Here is a 20214-nt window from a genome sequence, read left to right on the forward strand (position 1 = left end):
AATGGAACTTTGTAAAACCGAGATTAAAAAATTGCTTAACAAATGAATAATTAGAAAAAGCAAGTCCCCTTGGTCTTGTTTAACCTTTTACGTACAGAAAAATGCAGAATTAGAAAGAGGATCTCTAAGATTAGTAATAAATTACAAACCTCTTAATAAAGTCTTATAATGGATAAGATATCCTATTCCAAACAAAAAAGACCTGATAAACAGAATAGGTCAAGCCAATGTTTCTTCAAAATTTGATATGAGGAGTCGATTTTGGCAGATCCAAATTCATGAACAAGATAAATACAAAATAACATTTGTTACACCATTTGGCCACTATGAATGGAATGTCATGCCCTTCGGATTAAAAAATGTCCCAAGTGAATTTCAAAACATCATGAATGAAATCTTTGACCCTATAGCACATTTCTCAATTATTTATATAGATGATGTCCTCATATTTTCAAAGTCAATTGATGAACACTGGAAACATCTTCATTCATTTCATAGTATCATCAAAGTTAGTGGTTTAGTTGTTTCAGTTGCAAAAATCAACTTGTTTCAAACAAAAATCAGATTTCTAGGATTCAACATCAGTCAACGAATGATTAAACCCATTGATCGGGCCATTCAATTTGTAGACAAATTTCCTGATGTCATCCTTGATAAAAACCAGCTTTAGAGGTTCTGAGGATCTTTAAATTATGTTGCTGATTTTTACCAAAATCTTAGAAAACATTGTAAACCATTATATGATCGTCTCAAAAGTAACCCTCCACCTTGGATTGATCTTCATACTTCAATTGTCCAAGAAGTCAAAAAATATGTCAAGACTTTGTCTCGTCTTGGCATTTCTGAAGTAAAAGCTTTCAAAATTGTACAAACAGACGCCTCCAACATTGGATATAGGGGTATTTTCAAACATAAAATCTCTCTAGATTCTCTTAAACAAATTGTTTATTTCCATTCAGAAATTTGGAATTCAGCACAAAGTAATTATAGTACTATTAAAAAAAAGATTTTATTTATAGTATTATGCATCTTAAAGTTTCAAAGTGATTTGTTAAACAAAAAATTCTTAATTCGAGTTGATTGTAAAAGTGCAAAACATGTTTTAGAAAAAGATGTTTAAAATATAGTAAGTGATGTGATATTTTTGTGACCAAAAATATCAATAATAAAATTACCACTCGCAATAGAACGAATCCCATAGGATAGGGCTATATTGAGGGTGTCGAACCTCAAGGACTGCAGGGGTTTAATTATCAAAATTAAAAGATCAAAATTAACTTAATTAAAAGAGAGTGAATTGGTTGTGAGAATTTAAAGTGCATAAAATAAACGGAAATAAAAGGGAGTAAATTTATGAAAGAGAGAGTAGGGTATTGACTTCACCACGATCCGCACATCAATGGTTAACCATAATTAACTCTAGTAATTCATTCTATGCATGTTATAATTTTAACAAGAAAATAATCTCATACAATCAATGGAATAGCATAACCCATCTTCGGTTGGCACGGACCGTCTACCTAAATTACACTAAACTAAGGTGTAGTACGATCCGTCTTCCCTAAGTATGGTCTATCTAACCCTATTGATTGCATGCCAATTAAATACCATTGTATAACCATCATTCTTATGATCACAGAAAATAAGAATGATTTGAGTTCAATAATAGTAAAATAATTTCTAAGACAAGATAAGAATTCTACTAATATTGATTTGGAATTTAAAGAACAACTGCATTTAATATGAAGAACAGAAATCAACTGTAGCAATCCTCAGGGTTATACAATCAACATGCATAAATTGAAAGACTAGAAATTAAATACAATCAAACCATTGTGCTTGGAAAGGGCTACATCAATACCCCACAATTGGGTTTAGCTGCTCATGATCTCCTAAACTCCACAGACTGTTTTACTGAGTTTTTGCTCTAGAAGCGGTGTGTCTTTTCTCAATGCTTAGAGGCCTATTTATAGGGCTTAGGAGAGTCCTAGAAGCCCTAGGAATCCTATAAATTTCGGAGATTTAAGTCCAAGTCCAATTAGGATAAAGAAAACCTAAGTCCAAATCGGAATAGGATTCGCCCAGAATTGCATTCCTATCTTGCGGGGCGATTTTGGCAATGCGGCGCTCCGAATTAGGAAAATGCTATTTCACAATGATTTGTAGACATTTGAGTTAGCTTTCCAGTGCCGCTTGAATCACCTCAATCGAATATTTGGGTTGAAAGTTATGGCCAAAATACTGAGACATATGCAAAATCCAAAATTGAATCCAATCCGATTTTGACTCCAATTTGAGAAATTCCGAATTAATCTCTTCCTTTATTTGATTAAACTTAACCATGATTGGTTAAGCTTAATCATATCTTCTAGGTCTTCTCAAAGTGTGCTTTTAAGCCCAAAATGAATGGAATTAATTGCATCTTTATTTATAACCTGAAAACACAAAAACAAAACAAAATCAAACAAATAACAATGCTAAGGAATTAACATATGCAAATTAAGGGGCTTGAATGTGCAACATTCGGCGCTTATCAGTAAGTAAACAGATTTTTGCCAAATGACAATCAATTTTAAGTATTTCTGATTTTGAAATAGAAGACATCAAAGGAGATCAAAATTCTATATCTAATTTCCTCACTCGTAAATTTTTGCAGGGAAAAGATGGCTGAAAACCTACAATCAAGTAAAAACAAAAATAAAACACCTTCTATCAAGTCTCAACCAAGTCAATCATATAGTCCTGAGTGCAGGAAATGTAAACCCCTATGACACATGTTCACCCATTAACATGTTGAATAAGTTTCATGTTCTTAGTAATAAGTTTCAGGTTCTTAGTTCTCCAAGACCTACTTTTTCATCAACTTTAGCATCTCCAAGCCACCCGAACCCTTACCAATTGGTAGAATGTCCTACAGCAACCATTATCCCTACCCAACAGAACTCTTCAAAATTCATACAGCAGCAAAAATTCTATACCAACAAACCAATTACCCATATCAATCAATCTAGGTTTGTCCAAAAAACATTATAAAAAACCTGTTCTTTGTAGAACATGACCAGCATCACCTCAAGAATCTTTTGAATATTGTAAAAAATTATTTCCCTCCTAAATGGAATTTCATTCCATTTCACCCATCTAAATCCATTAATTTCTACAGAGACATTTTACTCTAAACAACATCAATTACCAAAGACTCAGTCCCAGACAGATTTGATCCAGAACAGAAAAGAATAATCTTTGATAAAATGTACATCACAAAGATTATTTCTTCAAAAGAATGGGGTAACCACCCATCTGATCTCATAGTCCTACAAGGCCATCAAGTTCAATACAATTACTTTGATTACATTGAAGCATGGTCCAAAGTACTTCTTTATCAAAACAATAATAACAGTCACTTCTGGTATCTTTGTTTTGATAACAACTTCAACAGTCAGCTCCCGTTATGGTTCAACAGATGGTGGCAAAATCATGGTATTATCCTTGAGATTTTACCTCTAGAGCTTGCAGATGCATTAAAGCAGTTCTCTACAGCTGACAGAGTTAATGAAGTAGAGAGTCAATTTTCTTCCTTGCTCCATATGGTAAAGAAATATAAAATTACCTGGCTCTTCAAATAGGATTATGCCATTGACCAAAGAATTTGCAAAAGAAACAGATATGTCCGCTGGTAGGACAAATTCAACATTCAGAAAATACTTTCCTTAATACAGAGAGAATTCCCATCCTTCACAACTCAAAGCCAATTCCTGGCAAATAGATCACATTTACAAACAGAAATTGCAGCAGCCATAGCTCAAGTCCAATGTAACAAAGACCTTAAAGATCTTTGCAGAAGCCTTCTCCTTAAAGCTAAAGGAATTGAGGACCAAGGAGAACAAAGTCTAGCTTCGTCCTCCTCTTCAACAAACCAAGTACAACCTCTTTACCAAGAAGCCCAAGACCCTTATGATCTTGGTGAAGATTGAAGTCTGAAAAGCTCAAATACGGCGGACACTGTTCATCACTATTTTGGCGGTCATTGCTGTTTGTCGGCCATTACTGTTCAGCACTGTTCATGACGGTTAGCACTGTTTATGATGGTCAGCACTATTCATGTAGGTCAGCACTATTCGTTACTGTTTATGTCGGCCAACACTATTTATCACTGTTTATCCCGACAAGTAACTGTTCATCTGCAATATTCAACTTTTTATCTTTCTATTTATAGCATCCTCCGCTCATGTAATAGCAATTCGTTTCTTCCGGATTTTTAGAATACTCCTTTTCTCTTCTCCCTCTCTAATCATCAGTGAAATCTCACAAAAATGTATGTCAGAGTTTCATCCATGTATTACAGAATGTTTCATTCAATGAAAGCTTCTTCAAGCTAATTTTACAATCATATTTTTGTAAGTACTTATTTCTCATATATCCTATTTTCATTATGTATATTCTTGAATTTATGGTTCCAATTGAAATATCTTCAACATTTCATATTCATATTTATGTTTATATCTTTGTGTATCAATCTAGATATTTTGTTCATATTCAACCTAGAATCTTACAAGCAGTCTCTGTTTAAATACATCACTATGTCTTTAATTCTTCCACTTATGTCAACTCGTTCTACGAGTCCCCTCTTCATATGTGATTACTTGATTGTGGAAGGTGTTTTATTTTTGCTTTTACTTGATTGTGGCTTTTCAGCCATCTTTTCCCTGCAAAATTCACGAGTGAGAAAATCAGGTATAGAATTTTGATCTCCTTTGATATATTCTATTTCAAAATCAAAAATACTTAAAATTGATTGTCATCTGACAAAAATCTATTTACTTGCTATATTTTGAACATCTTTTTATAAAACATTTTTTGCACTTTTGCAATCAACTCGAATTAAGAATAAATGTCTCTATAGAAATTAATGGATTTAGATGGGCGAAATGGAATGAAATTCCATTTAGGAGGAAAATAATTTTTACAAGATCCAAATGATTCTTGAGGTGACGCTGGTCATGTTCTACAAAAAACAGGTTTTATGTATAGGTTTTTTGGATAAACCTAGATCGATTGATATGGGTAATTGTTTGGTTGGTATAGAATTTTTGCTGCTGTACGAATTTGATATAAACATAAATATGAATATAAAATGTTGAAGATACTTTAATTGGAACCATAAATTCAAGAATATACATAATGAAAATAGGATATATGAAAAATAAGTACTTACGAAAAATATGATGCTGTAAAATTACATTGAAGAAGCTTTCATTGAATGAAATATTTTGTAATATATGGATGAAACTCTGAAATACATTTTTGTGAGATTTCATTGATGATCAGAGAGGGAGAAGAGAAAAGGAGTATTCTGAAAATTCGGAAAAATCGAATTGCTATTACATGAGTGGAGGATGCTATAAATAGAAAGATAAAAAGTTGAATACTGTAGATGAACAGTGGCTTGTCGGGATGAACAATGACGAATAGTGCTGTGAACAGTGCTGGCCGACATGAACAGTGATGAACAGTGTCTGCTATATTTTGGCTTTTTAGACTTCAATCTTCACCAAGATCATAAGGGTCTTGGGCTTCTTGGTAAAGAGGTAGTACTTGGTTTGTTGAAAAGAAGGACGAAACTGAGCTTTGTTCTCCTTGGTCTTCAATTCCTTCAGCTTTAAGGATAAGGCTTCTGCTAAGATCTTTGAGGTCTTCTTTACATTGGGCTTGAGCCATAACTGCTGCAATTTCTGTATGTAAATGTGATATATTTGCTAGGAATTGGCTTTGAGTTGTGAAGGATAGGAATTCTCTCTGTATTGAGGAAAGTATTTCTAAATGTCGAATTTGTCCTACCAGCAGACATATCTGTTTCTTTTGCAAATTCCTTGGTCAATGGCATATTTGCTAGTAATCACATATGCCAAACATATGAAGCACATAACAGAGGAATCCCTGATGGAATTAATGTTTTAATTTACACCACAATGAAACATTTTATAGGAATCCCTAGTAATGTTAAAGCTAGAATTCATGACCAACTAAGTAACCTTTGGTGTCCAACCTTAAGTGATTTTAGATGGTATAAAAATGTTTTTATGTCAAGAGTAATGTTAAGAGACGATTGTCAAAATGCTTTCTGGAAAGTGAAATTGATCAATGGTCTACCTAACCTATTTGCCCATAAAATTCGTGAAGAATTAAGTAATAAAACTGGAATTATAATATATGATAATCTCACCTACAGATACATCATAAGTACAATAAGTAAAATAGGATTAAAAATGTGTATAGATATGAAGATAAATAAAAACTTGAACAAAGAAAAAAGAGAAGCAAAATATAAGATGAGAAATTTTTTTGAACAATATGGTTTACCTCCTATACCACATTCCAGAAGAAAACATAAGGATAAATACGTAAAAACTAGAAAACATTAGAAAAAGAGTTATAGAAAAAACAAAAACTTTGAACCAAATGAATATTATAAGAAAAATAAAACAGTAAGAAAATATTACAAAAAACCCAAAAACGAAAAATATGACAAAAAGAAAGTAAAATGCTTCAAATGTGGAAAGACAGGCCATTACAAAAATGAGTGCAAAGTAAAATATAAAATCAACCAATTAAAAATCTCCAATAAAGAGAAAGAAGATTTGTATAAAAGCCTAGAACTCAAAAGCTCAGATTCTAGTGAGAATGAAGATGAAATTTTTAACACCTCAACAGATTATGAGTCAAGTCAAAATTCTAGTAATTCAGAAATAGAACTATATATATATATATATATATATATATATATATATATATATATATATATATATATATATATATATATATATATATCCCAAGGGCCATGGGGTGGCTTCAACCTAACGGTGGTGGCCGGCCACCCATCCTTTTTTTATTATTATTTTAGTTTTTATTTATTTTTTAAGTATTAATTAATATTTTATTATTTTTTATTGGGAGGACACGTGACACATTTGTGGCACTAGGATTTCTTTAAAGAAATCACAGCTATGAACTTGATACCCTCCAATCCATTATGGATCGGAGAGGATCTGGATCTGATAAGAACAAGGGTAGGTTGGTAATATATGTAAATGAATGTGGGTCTTATAGGAATGATATCAAGGAAGAATTATGCTAATGTAGGAGGGCATATGTCGTATTTGGATAGTATCGAAGCATGGATATATGACTATATGAGTCAACTTAAATCTGACAAATTTAACTAAAATGAGCTAGTCCCCTGCATCCTGACAAGACTTATTTAAATAGGTAGGTGACACGATTCAACCCGCATTACTCATTTAAGAAGCAATTTGTGTTGAGTTTAGGAGTGTAAACGAGGCGAGCTTGGGCGAGCTTCCCTTGTCTAAGCTTGGCAGTAGCGGAGCCAGCTATTTTATATTGGGGGTGCCACTAAAATTTTTTTGGCGTCCTAAAAATTTTCTTCACCCGAAAAATTTGGTAATTCACACAATATATGCCTCACAAAAAATATCTATAAAAGTTCATAAATATGTGCTGAAATTAATATATTAGAAATGTAACATGTCGACACTATATCAAAAAGATAGAAATACAAAAAAAAAAAAAAAAAAAAAGTGTCTAGAACTGCATTTTACGGTCTCTTAGAAGTACAAAATCATCAAGTATCGAATCTAAATCGAAACTCTCAGCAATTTCCCTTTCAATATAGAGAACTAAACTATTTGCAAGAAAATTATCCTCCATTTTGTTGCGAAATCGTGTTTTAACAATTTTCATTACTGAAAATGCTCGTTCGGTAGTTGCTGTAGATATTAGAAAGTCAAAACAAGACGATCAATCTATCAATATGATCATGTCTTTGATTTTTTCGCCTTTGCCAATCCTTGGCATAATTCTGCAATGGAAGACAAATTTTGTAATGTCGGGTCAGTAAGCACATCAAGTTCAAAATACCTCAATTGATATCTCAAATTAATTTTGTCCTGCTCAGAAAAATCAAGAGGATGATACTTCTCCGCAAGGATACATATATCGTCAATTTTAAAGGATTTATAAGCATATTTTGGATTCAAAGCAGAGCTAAGTATCAAAAGTTCCAACGCCTTTTCACTAAACCTATTATCAAGCTCTTGCAATTGAAAGTCGATAATAGTATTGAATATGTCAAAATGATAATGATGCTCCAATGTAATGTGATTCTTTTGACTACGACCTTGACCTTCAATATAACAAGCACTCAAATCCGGAATGTCAATTTTAGCTTTCTTGGAGAAAGAAACAATGTTCTCAAGCAAATCATTACAACCATCATCTCTCAACTTTTGGATAAGTTTTTTTGCAATAGAAACTGAATTAATAGCATTCAAAATGTCTTGAGATTTTTGCTGCAAAACTTGACAAAGAACATCAATAATGCCCACGATTTCCTTTATTAAATGTAAAATAAATATGAACTCGAAGGATGTAAGCATTTTATAAGCAGCCTTAGCATCTCATCGTTGAGAGTAAGTACCTCATTCTCTTCCAACATCTTCAAGCACTGTACAAGTAGCATCAAACATCCTTATTAGGCTACAAATAGAATTAAAATGCGAACCCCAACGAGAATCACCAGCTCGTTTCAAAGTGCTAATTTGATTAGCCCATTTTCTAGTTTCAAGCTCACCAATAGCTTCCAAATGTGCAATTTGTGTTGCATGAACAACTTGTAGTTGATCACGACATTTACATGAAGCACTGGCCACATTGATAACAAAGTTCAAATTTGTGAAGAACACATGAACAAAAGACGCCTCTCTAGATGCAGCAACTAATGCTAATTGTAATCGATGAGGAAAACAATGAACATAGTATGCACAAGAACAATCCTTAAGAAATAATGCTTGCAATCCCTTCCATTCATCACGCATGTTATTAGCACCATCATATCCTTGTCCACGAATATTTTGAATATCAAGGCAATGACAAGAGAGAACATCAGCTATTCCATTATTTAGAGTCAATGCCGGTGTATCTTTAACATGAACTATATCAAAGAAACGTTCTTGTATAAAACCATCTTTATCAACAAATCTCAAAACAATTGCCATTTGTTCTCTCTTAGATTCATCACGTGCCTCATCAACAATGATGCAAAATTTAGAGTTTCAAATATCTTCACGAATTTTCTTTCACACTGTACTTGCAATGACTTGCAAAATCTCCTTTTGAATTGTATGTGAAGTATACTTCGCAGATTTTGGAGCATTTTCCAAAACAATACTAGCAACTTTATCATTATATGATGCCAAAATCTTAATCAACTTAAGAAAATTACCTCGATTTTTTGAAACAAGAGTCTCATCATGACCTCTAGAAGCACATCCTTGAAATGCAAGTCACCGAACAACATCAATAGAAGTTATCACACGTAATCGATTATTTTGAATTTGTTCGATACTTTGTGCATTCAATACTTTATCGATATGCCGTGATTGATTTCGTAAATCCTCATAAGATTTCATAGCATTATTATGAGGTGAACAAGGATCCTCCCCAATATGAGTCAAAAAGGCACAATTTTTTTCCCCTTGAACTTTTCTCCAATTTCTAAATCCCTTGATAGTAAATACATCCCATCCAGGACGTCCATCTCCTTTCATAGTAAAAAGATAACATGGTAGACAATATGCAGCATCCTTAGAACGAGAATACTCAAGCCAAGGAAATTGTGTGAACTAAGAGACTTGAAAACGACGAGGGTGATTTTCTGGTCTAGAAAGTGGATAATTTGCAAGAATAAATCGATTTGGACCATCTTTCAAATAAGGCCGTCGTATTTCATCACATCGATTGATTGGACAGTCCCACATTGGAGGACGTAATCCTGGATCTCGCTCTACAGAAATAGAAGAAACATCAACTTCATTAACATTGAGTGTGGATGATTTAAAATGAATCTCTTGTGTTTCCGCAATTGTGGATTCAAAAGGATGTTCTTCATCTTCAACCCTTGGAGATTTAAGATGACGCTCATTGGGATTTGAAGTTTCGGTATTAGATTCCAACAGTGTATTACTTTTCGAAATGTTGGCTTCTTTCCTTTTGAAGAATGAATCGATAGTTTTAAATTTTGATATGATTCATGAACCTAAAATTTTCAAGTTAAATCACGACCCTGTAAGAGACAATCAAAGTTTATAAACATTAAACAACAAAATAAGCAATCATACGGATATTAAAGTTTATTCAATTATTCAAATTAATAGTGAAATTAAATTAATGTTTAATCAATGTTTATATGGATATAAGCAACAAAATAAACATTAAAGTTTAAAACTCACAAATTAAACAGAGGAAAAACAGATGATGAATAAAAAATATAGCACAAAAGTTTAAGGTTTAAGAAATTACTAGTGTTGTGACTCACCTGAGAAGATAAAGAGAGTGTCTTTGATTTTGATTTCCTAAGAACCTATCGGACCCAAAAGGGCCAAATTAACTGAATTGTAAAAAAAACCAAAGTATTTGAACTTTTCTCCAAAACCCTTTTCCTGTAAAAGGAGCAAAATATAAATCTAAAACTAGAACATAAAACTACAAAAGCAATTGAGAAGCCAGGGAGGAGGAGACAAAGAGTTACCTGTGAATCTGACAATCTTTGATAGAAAGAACAGAGAACGAAGAGACTATAGAGAGTCTGAGAGAATGAGAGAGTGCGTCTTAGAGATATTTTTTTTTTTTGGGGGTGCTCCGCCACTGGCCATACTCACTCTAAGAAAAACAAGGGAAATTTGACTAACTACACATCATTAAGATATTACATCAAACATGTGATGCGTGTTAAGTTTGAGCAAGGCCAAAAAAGGAAACAAATGCTTATATCCCTCACAATCAAAGCTTAAACCATAATGACAATAAACAAGAGCAATTCAAGTCATGAATCAAGGTAAGTAGCTCAAGAATGTCACTTAGGCATTTTGTCAAACATGTGGTGTGCACAAATATTTAGTCATTTGCATAGAACTCACGGATAATAGAAAATCATACCTAAATACATCACAAACAATGTGTATAACACAACCACAACCAGAATCAAGCATAACAATTAACAATTAACAAGAAATGAGACGAGATTAAATCATGGGAATTATACTGTTCGGTTGCAGAGAAACTTGAAGAAAGTGAAAGAAAATAAAAATGTTAAGCACTAAGTTTATTCATTTTGCTTTCATGGTTACCTGTAGGCTGCAGCTAAAAATTTGACTGAGATCTGCAGCCGGCTTGTTTGGCTGTCGATTCGCTCGATATTGAGGCCTAACGGAGCACCAAAGAGGTGAGAAACTGAGAAAGGGAACATTTTTTTTCTCGATGGGACTGATTTATTTGCCGTCAACAGATTGGGTTGAATGGTTTATAGGGATGGGGGTATACAGTCGTGCGCCGTGCGGGAGAACTAGAGAACAAGAGAAGGGATGGGGGTGCCGGGGTGCGGGAGATTGCCGAAGGGTAGGTAAAATTGTAAAATATATATATATTTGAGGGTGTCGTGGGTTAATTTATTGATTTTTTTTTTTTAAAAAAAAATCCTTAGGGCACCCCCAAGGTACTACGTGGCTCCACCACTAAAGCTTGGCTCGTTTAAATTTTACTTGAGCCGAGCTTAAGGACAAGCCAAAAAATTGAGCCCATGCCACGAGCTGGCTCTTATATTTAATTAATTAATTTTTTATTATAAATTTAAACTTCAAGTACTCTAAAACGGCTCAAGAAGCCAGTTTGTATATGACCATTTGCTTAGCCTGGCTAGCTGAGTATGAAGCCTGAGTCAAGATAGCAAAACACTTGGTTTCGAAGAGAGAGGATATGCATCATTTTATAATAAAAGGATGCTATTAGAAAAAAAAAAAAAAAAACATCAATTTTTAATATTAATATGATCAACTATGTGAACAACTACCAATTCGAGCTTTATACGAGTTGCTCACGAGGCTAACTAAGTCGAGCGAACTTGCTTCATTTAAAATTCGAGCCACTATTTGTGTTCACAAAACGCTTCATTTAATAATCGAGTCGAGTACAAGCTGAGCTTATATGAGCCGATCCCGAGCTCACTCGCGAACGGCTTGCCTGTTTAACACCCCTAGTTGAGTTGATCCAACCTGTATAACGCATTTAATTAACAAAATTTTCAATTATTGAGCATGAAAATACTATTTTATACAAAGATATTGGAACAATAATTCTCAATTATTGGACATGAAAATAAATTCCATTACCGAAATTTTATCTTTACAATGAGGGATGAGACTAAGGGTAATTTTTTTGTCTTGGGCTCTAGGGTTTTAATTTGTAAATGGTAAAAATAAAAAAATATTTTAATTTGTACGGGTTATGTAGGTCATTTTAGTTAAGTGGGTTGACCCAAAATTTAGTCCAAGTATTAATTGGGTCAACCTGGTTTGACCCAAATTCTATTTTACTAAAACCTAACACACTAATTTTATGTTAAATTTGAATCAAATTTATGAGTCCTATAAAAAATTGACGGCATTCAACTTCTATATCTTGTTTTTATTTTTATTTTCGGCTTTTGGCCTCTCAAGTGTTTGAGGTTATAAGATTTGGATTCCCTCATATTCTCTAAAATATGAAAGTCTTGTATTCTAAAATCTTAACCATTCATTTCATTTAAGGGTTTAAACAAATGTAAAAATTTACGTTATTATTGAGACAAATGAATTTTACATATTAAAAACTAAAATTAATTACTTCGATAACATACAAACTTTTACATGTATTTAGACCATTAAATAAAATAAATAATTCAAATTTTAGAATACGCTAATTTTATATTTTTATAAAATATGAAGGGATCGGTTAAAAACCCTTCTATTCTTTTCTTTTAGCTGACAGATTGACGTCAAAGATACCAAAGAAGTAATTGGTCATTTTCAAAGACAAAGAAAAGGGCTTGGCAGAGAAAAGGAGAAAAAGCACGTACGTAGCAATCAATGATAACAATGAAGCACTGAATTCCTCATTCCATGAAAATAATGGAACTAGATCTTTTTGGGTCTATTTTAAATTTGAGAATATTTAGTTAATAGTTAAGATCTCTTTTGAGAAATTTTAAGGCCATAAATGAAAAATTATGTGGGCAAAAGCCATCCCATGGCCCAACGGAGGTGGTTTGACCACCCACAAGGGCCAAACAAAATTTTATTTTATTTTTAGATTTGTCCCTTTGGGGTGGCCGGACCACCCCAAGATTCATGGGGTGGCTTCGGCCACCCCAGACCAGCGGTTGGGAGTGGCCGAACCACCCCAACCCCAAATGGGGTGGTCTAGCCACCCCTAATGTGTTGCTAGCCACCTGGAGCACCCCATAATTTTTTATTATTTTATTTTTAAATATATTTATTATTTTATTTATTAATGAGACAGATGTCCTTTTTATAGCCTTAAGATCTTTAGAGAGATTTTAACCATTAACTAAATATTTTTCAGTCGAATATGGACCGGAGATGATCCTATTACGAAAAGAATTGGCCATTTTAAAAGGCAATGAATGAGGCACCCATAGACTTCCCAAAAGAACCGGAGAAAAAAAAGAATTGGCCATTTTAAAAGACAATGAATGAGGCACCCATGGGCTTTCCAAAGAACCGGAGAAAGAAAAAGCATGTAGCAAAGGTGCAAACCTTCATTCTGCTGCTTCAATGTTTTTTTTTTTTTTTTTTTTTTTTTTTTAAATGAAATAAACTCAAACCCACAACGAGTATATATACAAGTGCATGAATTGAATTCTGGTCAGCGTTAATTATTAAATTTGGCACACGTAATGGAGAATCCATTAGAGCTAGGGTCAAGTTGCCCAAATTGTATTTATGTAATAATTATTCAATGCATCTTAATATCTTATAAATGCGTATATATGCATGCATGCATGTCTTTTTTCTTTTTTTCTTTTTCTATTCTGACAAAGTGACAACAGATCAACAATATATATATATATATTGTTGATCTGTTGTCACTTTGTCAGAATAGAAAAAGAAAAAAAGAAAAAAGACATGCATGCATGCATATATACGCATTTATAAGATATATATATATATATATATATATATTGACACATGTTGCCTTTAGACTTTGGTAGGGATATTGTGAGATGTGTTTTGAATTGTTTAAATTAAATTAATAGTAGAAGATTTTTAAAGAGAATTCGTGTTTATTGGGATATGTTTTTATTTTGTAGATTATAGAACATCACACAAATGCTTAGCTCTTAACTGGGCCATGCATGGGCCTGTTTTTGGTCCTTTATTTTGGGGAGAGTGAATTTCTTACCTATTAGGAGGGCCCGTGGAGTCGTACAAAGATGTGGCAATAGCGATAGAGCCCCCAGCCCAAATCCATCTAAAGGCTTCAGGGCCTGTTATTACTAGTAAGCCCAAATCCACAAAGAACGTAGATTGTAGGGGACACTTTTTCTTCTTGCCGTTGGTGGACATAATTAATTAATTAAGGTCAAACCACATAAATTTTTGCGTCACTCTTTTCATTATTTTACTTAATTTTTCTATCTATATTATGCTTCCTGTCTCACCTTATATATGCAAAAGGTTTGGGCAAAAAAGACTCGAGCAAATGGCGTCCTTGGCAAGGCATTAACATCAGGGCAGCCTGATTTATTCCAACTGGTTTTTTTATTTATTTTTTTATGAATTTAGACAAAGAGTGCAACACAAAGACTTCCAAAGGGAAAAAGGTCACCCATCTTAATACTATTGATTATTGCTCAAACATGCTTAACTGCGAAATTTTGATAGAAATATTCAGTGCATTAGTGCTCGTATGAATATTACACCCTGCTCCAATTAAAGTTTCGTTGCACCGTCTTCATCATCCATTGTGTTTATAAAAGCCGTAACATGCAAAAAAAACCATGAAATGGAATTTGGGCAAATCTGGATGTTTATATACAACATATAGTAAAAAAAAAAAAATTTCCTTGAAAATTAGGGAGAAAAAAAAGGAAGAAGAATAAATTCAATGATTCATAAAGCCAAAAGTTCAGGCACATACACCAATTTGCGGCCGCTTGGCAAAGATCAAAGTTTACACACACACACGTGTATATATATATATACAAAAGTACAAAAGGGCAAGTTGAAGGAGACGAAAGTTTTTATTTATAATGCATTAGAGTAGGGGAGGGGGAGGGGGAGGGGGGGCCCTAGAAAGATGGGCATGTTACACAAAATAATGGTTTATTTTGGGTGTCCCCAAATACAAACAAAGGCACAGCAAAACTGATGCACATTAATAAGGAGCAGGAGCAGGAGCAGGAACAGGAACAGGAGCAGGAGCAGGAGCAGGAGCAGGAGCAGCATATATATTATTACCAGAAGAAGTTGTTTAGGTGGGATGGAGCCTGGGAGTCCTCCATGTCGTGTGAGGGGGAATGTATATGTCTCCCTTCGTACGTTGTAATCACCATCCTTGGATCCTCCGCCAATCGCTCCACTCGTTTTTTTACGCGACAATTATCTTGTGTGCATCGGTAGTAGCTCCTGCATGCATGCACCACACCCCAACAAATTAAAACACTCGTCAACATGTTTTTCTTTTTTCTTTTTTCTTTTTTTTGGATGAATAAGGTAGACAGAAGAATCATATATATGTTGATCGAAGTTGATCATGGCATTTTTGAAGCAAATTGACGGCGGGGATCATCATGTTATATATAGCTACAGCTTGCTTGCGTGCAGTTCTTTACGTGTTATGGCGCTGTAGTACACTCTATACTCGACAACATGGAATATTTTGTGTGATTTTCATGCATGCAGCGATCCATCTATATATATATATATATATATATATATATATATATATATATATACCACTGTTCTTCACAGGTAAAAACTATAGAAACGACATCGTGGGACACGGTGTGATGTGACTGGCTACATGTGGAAAGAAAATTAAAGCAAGAGAATGTTCTCAAAATTCACTAAAATTCGAATGAAAAATTGGACTGTTACACTGATCTGTCGTCATTAATATGACTTATAAGTTCATAAGTTAAAAATTATCATGGCAACATGAGTTTTAATCAAACACTACTCATATTTCTACGTAGTGCTCATCAATTTTAAACTTACGTGACACAAATATTGGGGTGGATTGGCATATTTCTATAGCTAGGCACATGCAATGTTATGGGGGATGAGACTTGTACCTATTAATTTCTACTTACAAGCTTCCGACTACCGTGCTCTCGGTGATGTTGGAGTTCATCTATGGTTCGATCCATTTTGAAAGAACCCTTGCGGATCCCCCGTACTACCACACGAGCTTCCTATATATTAGGCTATTACCATGCTCTTGGTGATAAGGAAAAAAAAAAAAGTTTATCACAAGCGCCATTCAAACTTTAGAGTTAGGATGAGACAGCCAGCCTTGGTACTTGGCAGATCATAGGAATAGACTAGGGTTTAAGTAATTATCACATCCAAGCATCTCCAACCCTTGTTTAAAACTTAGAAGGTCAAAATTGACCCTGTCAACAGTAAATACCCTAACCCTGGTTCATTTCTAAACTGGGGAAAGCTTGAAATTGGACAATTTCCTCTTGAACCAATGATTATTCTTAGACTTACAAAAAAAAAAAAAAATGATTATTCTTAGAAAATATGAACCGCAAAATGGGTTGTATTATTACACAGGGCATGATCGATACACATTCAGAGGTGAAATCATGATTTACCAGAAATTATTTTCCTTGACTTTGTGAGAAAGCTGGGATTCTTTTCTAGAAGTACTGATTATAAAGTCAAAAAAGTAATTTCCCATGCAATTGCTCGTGAGCCTATAACCTATTGTATACACAAGACATACATAGTATTGTACTGATCAGCTAAATATACGCTTCTCTCTCTCTCTCTCTCTCTCTCTCTATATATATATATATATATATTAATCGACACCTCAATTTGTATATAAAATCCTTTCTACCCTCCTCATCAACCACACGATCGATAATCCAAGGCCTGAAGAGCTTAATTAGCTAGATGAATGTACCAAGGCAGCAGCTTCAAGGCCATGAGGAAGTACTTATTTATATATACATATGCACAACTGTATACTTTCTTTGTTTTGAGTGAAAATGTCTGGCCTACATTCTTTGTGGGAAGGCTTAGTTAAAAGGAAAGCAAAAGCACTTTCAGGAGATCCTAAGCCGAAAGACAATTTTTGATGAGTAATATTACTTTCACACTACATTTTCACATCGACTTACGTGTCTTTCGGTGGTTAACGCTTTTTTTTTTTTTTAAGTGTCTGACATGAAAAATTACTTAAAATATATTACATGTCAACGGGTATAAAAATCTTTCCCGATAGTTTACTGAGCCCCTAGCTTGTACCCTAATTGATCAGAGAGAGCTTGAAACTATACTTTAATAATTTGTACCCTCTTACTGTCATCTTGTAATTTCAATCTTTTTGGCATAAGTGAACATATATAATCAATAAATTAAGCAATGAACACTAGCTAATAATGTCGTGTTATTTAATGGTACTTGCTCTTTCGTTAATCTTGATGGTCTGACTGTTTGTTGATCTTTCCGCTGTGATTACACCTCTTTTTAAGGTAATAATTGGTTCTTCTAGGCTTGCTTTAAAATATTTTGTCATTAATCATACTGCTTAAACATGTTTTCCCCTCTAAATCTCCTGCACCAAGCGTTCAAAAACAATTATGACTAGGATAATAATGAGATCGCGAGGGAACATAGCATGCATATGGGGCACACCGAAACTAGCTGAATAATCCAGTGCCGTATATATGAACTTTTCTTTCAAGAAGTGACTAAATAAAGCCAAAAAAAAAAAAAAAAAAATTAAGATTTTAATCTGTCTAACCTGGGATGCTGGGTGTTCTTTACCACTTTCTGTCCATATTTCCTCCACTTGTAACCATCATCTAAAACATCTACATCGCTCATGGTCTTGAAGCAAAACCGAGGCTCCCTCACCTTCCTCCTTGCCTTTATCTTCTTCATTTTCAGTGTAGAAACCCCTAGATGATGATCTTCTAGATCTCCACCACCTCGCTTGTTGCTCAAGCATTCACCAACGTCTCCCCATGCCCTAAAAAGCATTTCCAAACCCAATTCATTAGAGAAAGAGAGGGAGATCAAAGGTTAATTAGACTCTTCCAAACAATTCTTTAAGGTCGTCGTGCTTACAGGTGAAAGCCTGAGCCTTACCCGACTTGTGTGGAGGAAACGCTTTAACACGGTATCCCAGGATCTAGCCAGGGTCTGGCAAAATCCCTGAGCCTTACCCGACTTGTGTGGAGGAGACGCTTTAACACGGTATCCCGGGATCTAGCCATAGTCTGGCAAAACCCCGGATACCAGGTTACCAAAAAGAAAGAAAAAACATGATTGGATATAAAAAGGAATGTAGTTTTACCATAGATTAGCGGCTGATCTATGCAAAGAAAGGAGCTGGGATCCTCTAAAGTCAGAAGTGGTGTCTTCTCTTTGCTTTGTAGTGGCAGATGAGAGTAGGGTTTCAGTGAGATTACTTGAAGGTGCATCAGAAGCTAGTGAAGGAGGTATGGTAGTGAAGGCTTTGAGAGATTGGTGGCATCCTAAAGAAGGTAAGGTCAAGTTGGAAGGGAAAGAAAAGAAACCCATTTGTGTAGAAACCTCTTGATCCTCAAACAGGCCCTGGTTGAGCATACTTTCATGAAATCTCGCTCTCTCTCTCTGATCAATAGTGGTAGAAAATCAAATGAAAAGGTTGTTGGTTCTTTTTATAGGAGAAATCTGATGAGGATGAAAATCTCTCTAGACAAGCTACAAACAGTCTAGATTAAGAGAACGAGAGCCTCTCTCTCAAACTTCTAGGATATATAGAGAGACAAATAGAATTTGTAAGATATGTTGAAAGTATTCTAATACCTATAAACGCAACCAACCACTTTCCCTTCTTGTAGTAAAAGACCCTTTTGAAAATCTCATATATGTAATAAATATATAAACAATATTAAGGAAGAATATTATAGATATAGCGGATTCTCCCTTAAAACTAAAGAAGAAAAAGATGAGAGATATATATATTCTACCATTGACTAAAAAGACTTCAAAATTCAACTGAAGTTGTGTGTTGTTTTTTGGGTGGAACACATGTTACTATTTGGCCTCAAAAGCATGGAAAATCTATGTGTCGCATGGCTCAGTGGAATTGAACTATTTATACAGAGGTCAACAATACACGACAATTAGGTGAGCAGTAGCAAGTTTGGTTGACATAGCATAGTCATTTGAAAAAAAAAAAATTAGGTGCATAAAAGAACCCGTGCTACCGGTGGTAACCTAGAAGGATCCAAGGATAAAAGTGAAAAATAGATGAGTGCACAATAATAGAAGACAAATCCGAAATACAAGTGCATAAGTGAAAATTATTAATCAAAATCTGTGAGGAGAGAGCAAAAAGAGGGTGATACTTATGTCTTTCACTTTCTAGGGTTTCTTTTGAATCCTCAAATTTTTTCTAGCTAGGGTTCTTTTGGACAACCAAAAAGAAATATCAGATGGCAATGATGATGAATCTTGGGTGCAAATCTCGGCTCTCTTTGCATCGGCGGTGAGGATATCATTATGATTGATGAAAGAGGCCCTATTTGACCTTTTGCAGAAAATAAAGCTTCTCACCTTTCTCATCTCTCCCTTTTGCTCACTAACTTTATATGGCTTCACCCAACCCCACATCTACCCACCATTTCTCAAATTCCAAACCGACCTATTATATTGTTATCATCTCTTCAATTAAGCTTAGTAATCTTGATGGGTAGCTTTTCTTTTTCTTTTTTCTTTTTATGTGTGGGGTAGCTTTTTATTTATCTTTAAGAGAGAGCGTTTGGATGCGGTGATCTTTTAGGATTTTTGAGAATCACAGGAGCTTACTTCATTTGGTTGCATTCAAATGGAAGGAATTCAGATACCTAAGAAAATTAGGTTCCCTCCCAAAAAACAGAAATGAATGTGTGGCGTCCCACATCGCCTGAGTATGAAGATGGAGATGTGTTTAATGTATACTTACATCATTCATGACAAGAACGCATTTTAAAGCAGTGATGATCATTATCTCATTAAAACTCTGCAGTTAAGTGAGTTTATACGAAAGTAGTACTAGGATGCATGGGTGACATCTTAGGAAGTCTGGTTTGAGGGAATCAAA

The 20214-nt window shown here is 34.3% G+C and overlaps 2 protein-coding genes across 2 annotated transcripts; both read right to left on the bottom strand.

Annotated features, from left to right (window-relative positions):
* Positions 1-8492: 8492 nt before the first annotated feature.
* On the bottom strand, positions 8493-9068 carry LOC132164942 (uncharacterized). The gene has a single exon (XM_088511581.1). The coding sequence runs from the start codon at positions 9066-9068 to the stop codon at positions 8493-8495; it is 576 nt and encodes a 191-aa protein (XP_088367707.1).
* Positions 9069-15138: 6070 nt separating this feature from the next.
* Positions 15139-19235, bottom strand: WRKY13 (WRKY DNA-binding protein 13). The gene is made up of 3 exons (XM_059576916.2): positions 18442-19235; positions 17887-18114; positions 15139-15533 (listed from the first exon to the last, which is right to left on the bottom strand). The coding sequence occupies exons 1-3, from the start codon at positions 18711-18713 to the stop codon at positions 15362-15364; spliced, it is 672 nt and encodes a 223-aa protein (XP_059432899.1). The 5' UTR covers positions 18714-19235; the 3' UTR covers positions 15139-15361.
* Between the last annotated feature and the right edge of the window lie 979 nt (positions 19236-20214).

Source organism: Corylus avellana, chromosome 11 (genome assembly GCF_965113065.1).
Source record: "Corylus avellana chromosome 11, dhCorAvel1.hap1.2, whole genome shotgun sequence".
NCBI classification, from domain to species: domain Eukaryota; kingdom Viridiplantae; phylum Streptophyta; class Magnoliopsida; order Fagales; family Betulaceae; genus Corylus; species Corylus avellana.

Bases quoted from the DNA above. Each gene is read 5' to 3' on its own strand.
- LOC132164942 (XM_088511581.1), bottom strand. From the start codon at position 9,068: ATGGCAATTGTTTTGAGATTTGTTGATAAAGATGGTTTTATACAAGAA.
- WRKY13 (XM_059576916.2), bottom strand. From the start codon at position 18,713: ATGCTCAACCAGGGCCTGTTTGAGGATCAAGAGGTTTCTACACAAATG. The intron at 18,115-18,441 runs GTAAAACTACAT...AATGCTTTTTAG, and splicing joins AGATCAGCCGCTAATCTATG to GGCATGGGGAGACGTTGGTG. The intron at 15,534-17,886 runs GTTAGACAGATT...GCATGCATGCAG, and splicing joins AAGAACACCCAGCATCCCAG to GAGCTACTACCGATGCACAC.